This window comes from Myotis davidii, unplaced genomic scaffold (genome assembly GCF_000327345.1).
Source record: "Myotis davidii unplaced genomic scaffold, ASM32734v1 scaffold120, whole genome shotgun sequence".
NCBI lineage: Eukaryota > Metazoa > Chordata > Mammalia > Chiroptera > Vespertilionidae > Myotis > Myotis davidii.
The window spans coordinates 1,447,513-1,448,560 of record NW_006294778.1 but is presented as its reverse complement, the minus strand read 5'-3'; the positions used below and the strand labels follow the sequence as shown (position 1 = coordinate 1,448,560).

At 60.2% G+C, this 1,048-nt stretch overlaps 1 protein-coding gene across 1 annotated transcript; it reads left to right on the top strand.

Annotated features, from left to right (window-relative positions):
• The first annotated feature begins 6 nt into the window (after nucleotides 1-6).
• Nucleotides 7-1,042, top strand: ASCL4 (achaete-scute family bHLH transcription factor 4). Its single transcript, XM_015567590.1, has one exon. It carries the CDS (start codon nucleotides 27-29, stop codon nucleotides 516-518), a length of 492 nt encoding a protein of 163 aa, XP_015423076.1. The 5' UTR covers nucleotides 7-26; the 3' UTR covers nucleotides 519-1,042.
• The last annotated feature ends 6 nt before the right edge of the window (nucleotides 1,043-1,048 follow it).

Below are 1,048 nucleotides of genomic sequence, written 5' to 3'. Positions count from 1 at the left end.
TTTTTTTTTTTTTTTTTTGGCGAGCGATGGAGACACGGAAATCGGCCGGACTGCTGACCTTGCCGTACCCCCTCCACCCGGGGTCCCTGAGCCTGCCCGAGACCCTGCCCCGCCTCCCTCTGAGGGACCCCTTCAGGGTCTCCTGGCCTCTGGACGCCGCGTGCTGCGCCCCGAGGCGGCCCTACCTGCCCCTGCCGCTGGACGGCGCCTTCGAGCCCGCCTTCCTCCGCAAGCGCAACGAGCGCGAGCGCCAGCGTGTGCGCTGCGTGAACGAGGGGTACGCGCGCCTCCGCGACCACCTGCCCCGGGAGCTGGCGGGCAAGCGGCTGAGCAAAGTGGAGACGCTCCGCGCCGCCATCGGCTACATCAAGCACCTCCAGGAGCTGCTGGAGCGCCACGCGCGGGGGCAGGACGGCCCGGCCGGTCCCCCGCGCAGGTCCGACTGCAACAGCGACGGCGAGTCCAAGGCCTCGTCCGCGCCTTCGCCCTGCCGCGAGCCCGAGGAAGGGGGCAGCTAGCGAGCCCGGGACCCCGGCCTGGACCCCGGCGCCCGCTGCACCGCGCGCCTTTGCCCTCTGGTCTAAGGTTCTCTCCGAAGGTGGTTGCGTTTTTAAACCGGTTTCTCCTCCAGGGGGAAAAAAAAAATCTTAGAAAAAAGAAATTAGTGTTTTAAAGGGAAAAAGATATTCTGACATTCTGGTTGGATTTCCTCCTCCCCCTTGTATTGGCTTTGTGCCTCCAACTTAATTAGGTGCCTGCTTAAGGGAACTTCTGGACTTCTCACATGCAAACGGTACCAGATTCGGAGCACCTCGTCCTGGAAAACCAAAGGGCAGTGATAGTGGGAATTTCCCTCCGTCGTCGGTGTCGGTAAATCATGTACATAAATATCGAAATAAATCCAACCTTAGCCAAAGAAGAACTTCACAAAAATAAATAAATAAAGGACAGCTCTTAAGGCGAGAGGCACGTTTTCCTGCGTCCCTCCCCTTAGGAATTACATTGGGCGGCGCCGCGCCTTGCTCGGTGAAGGTGACACGCGAGGACG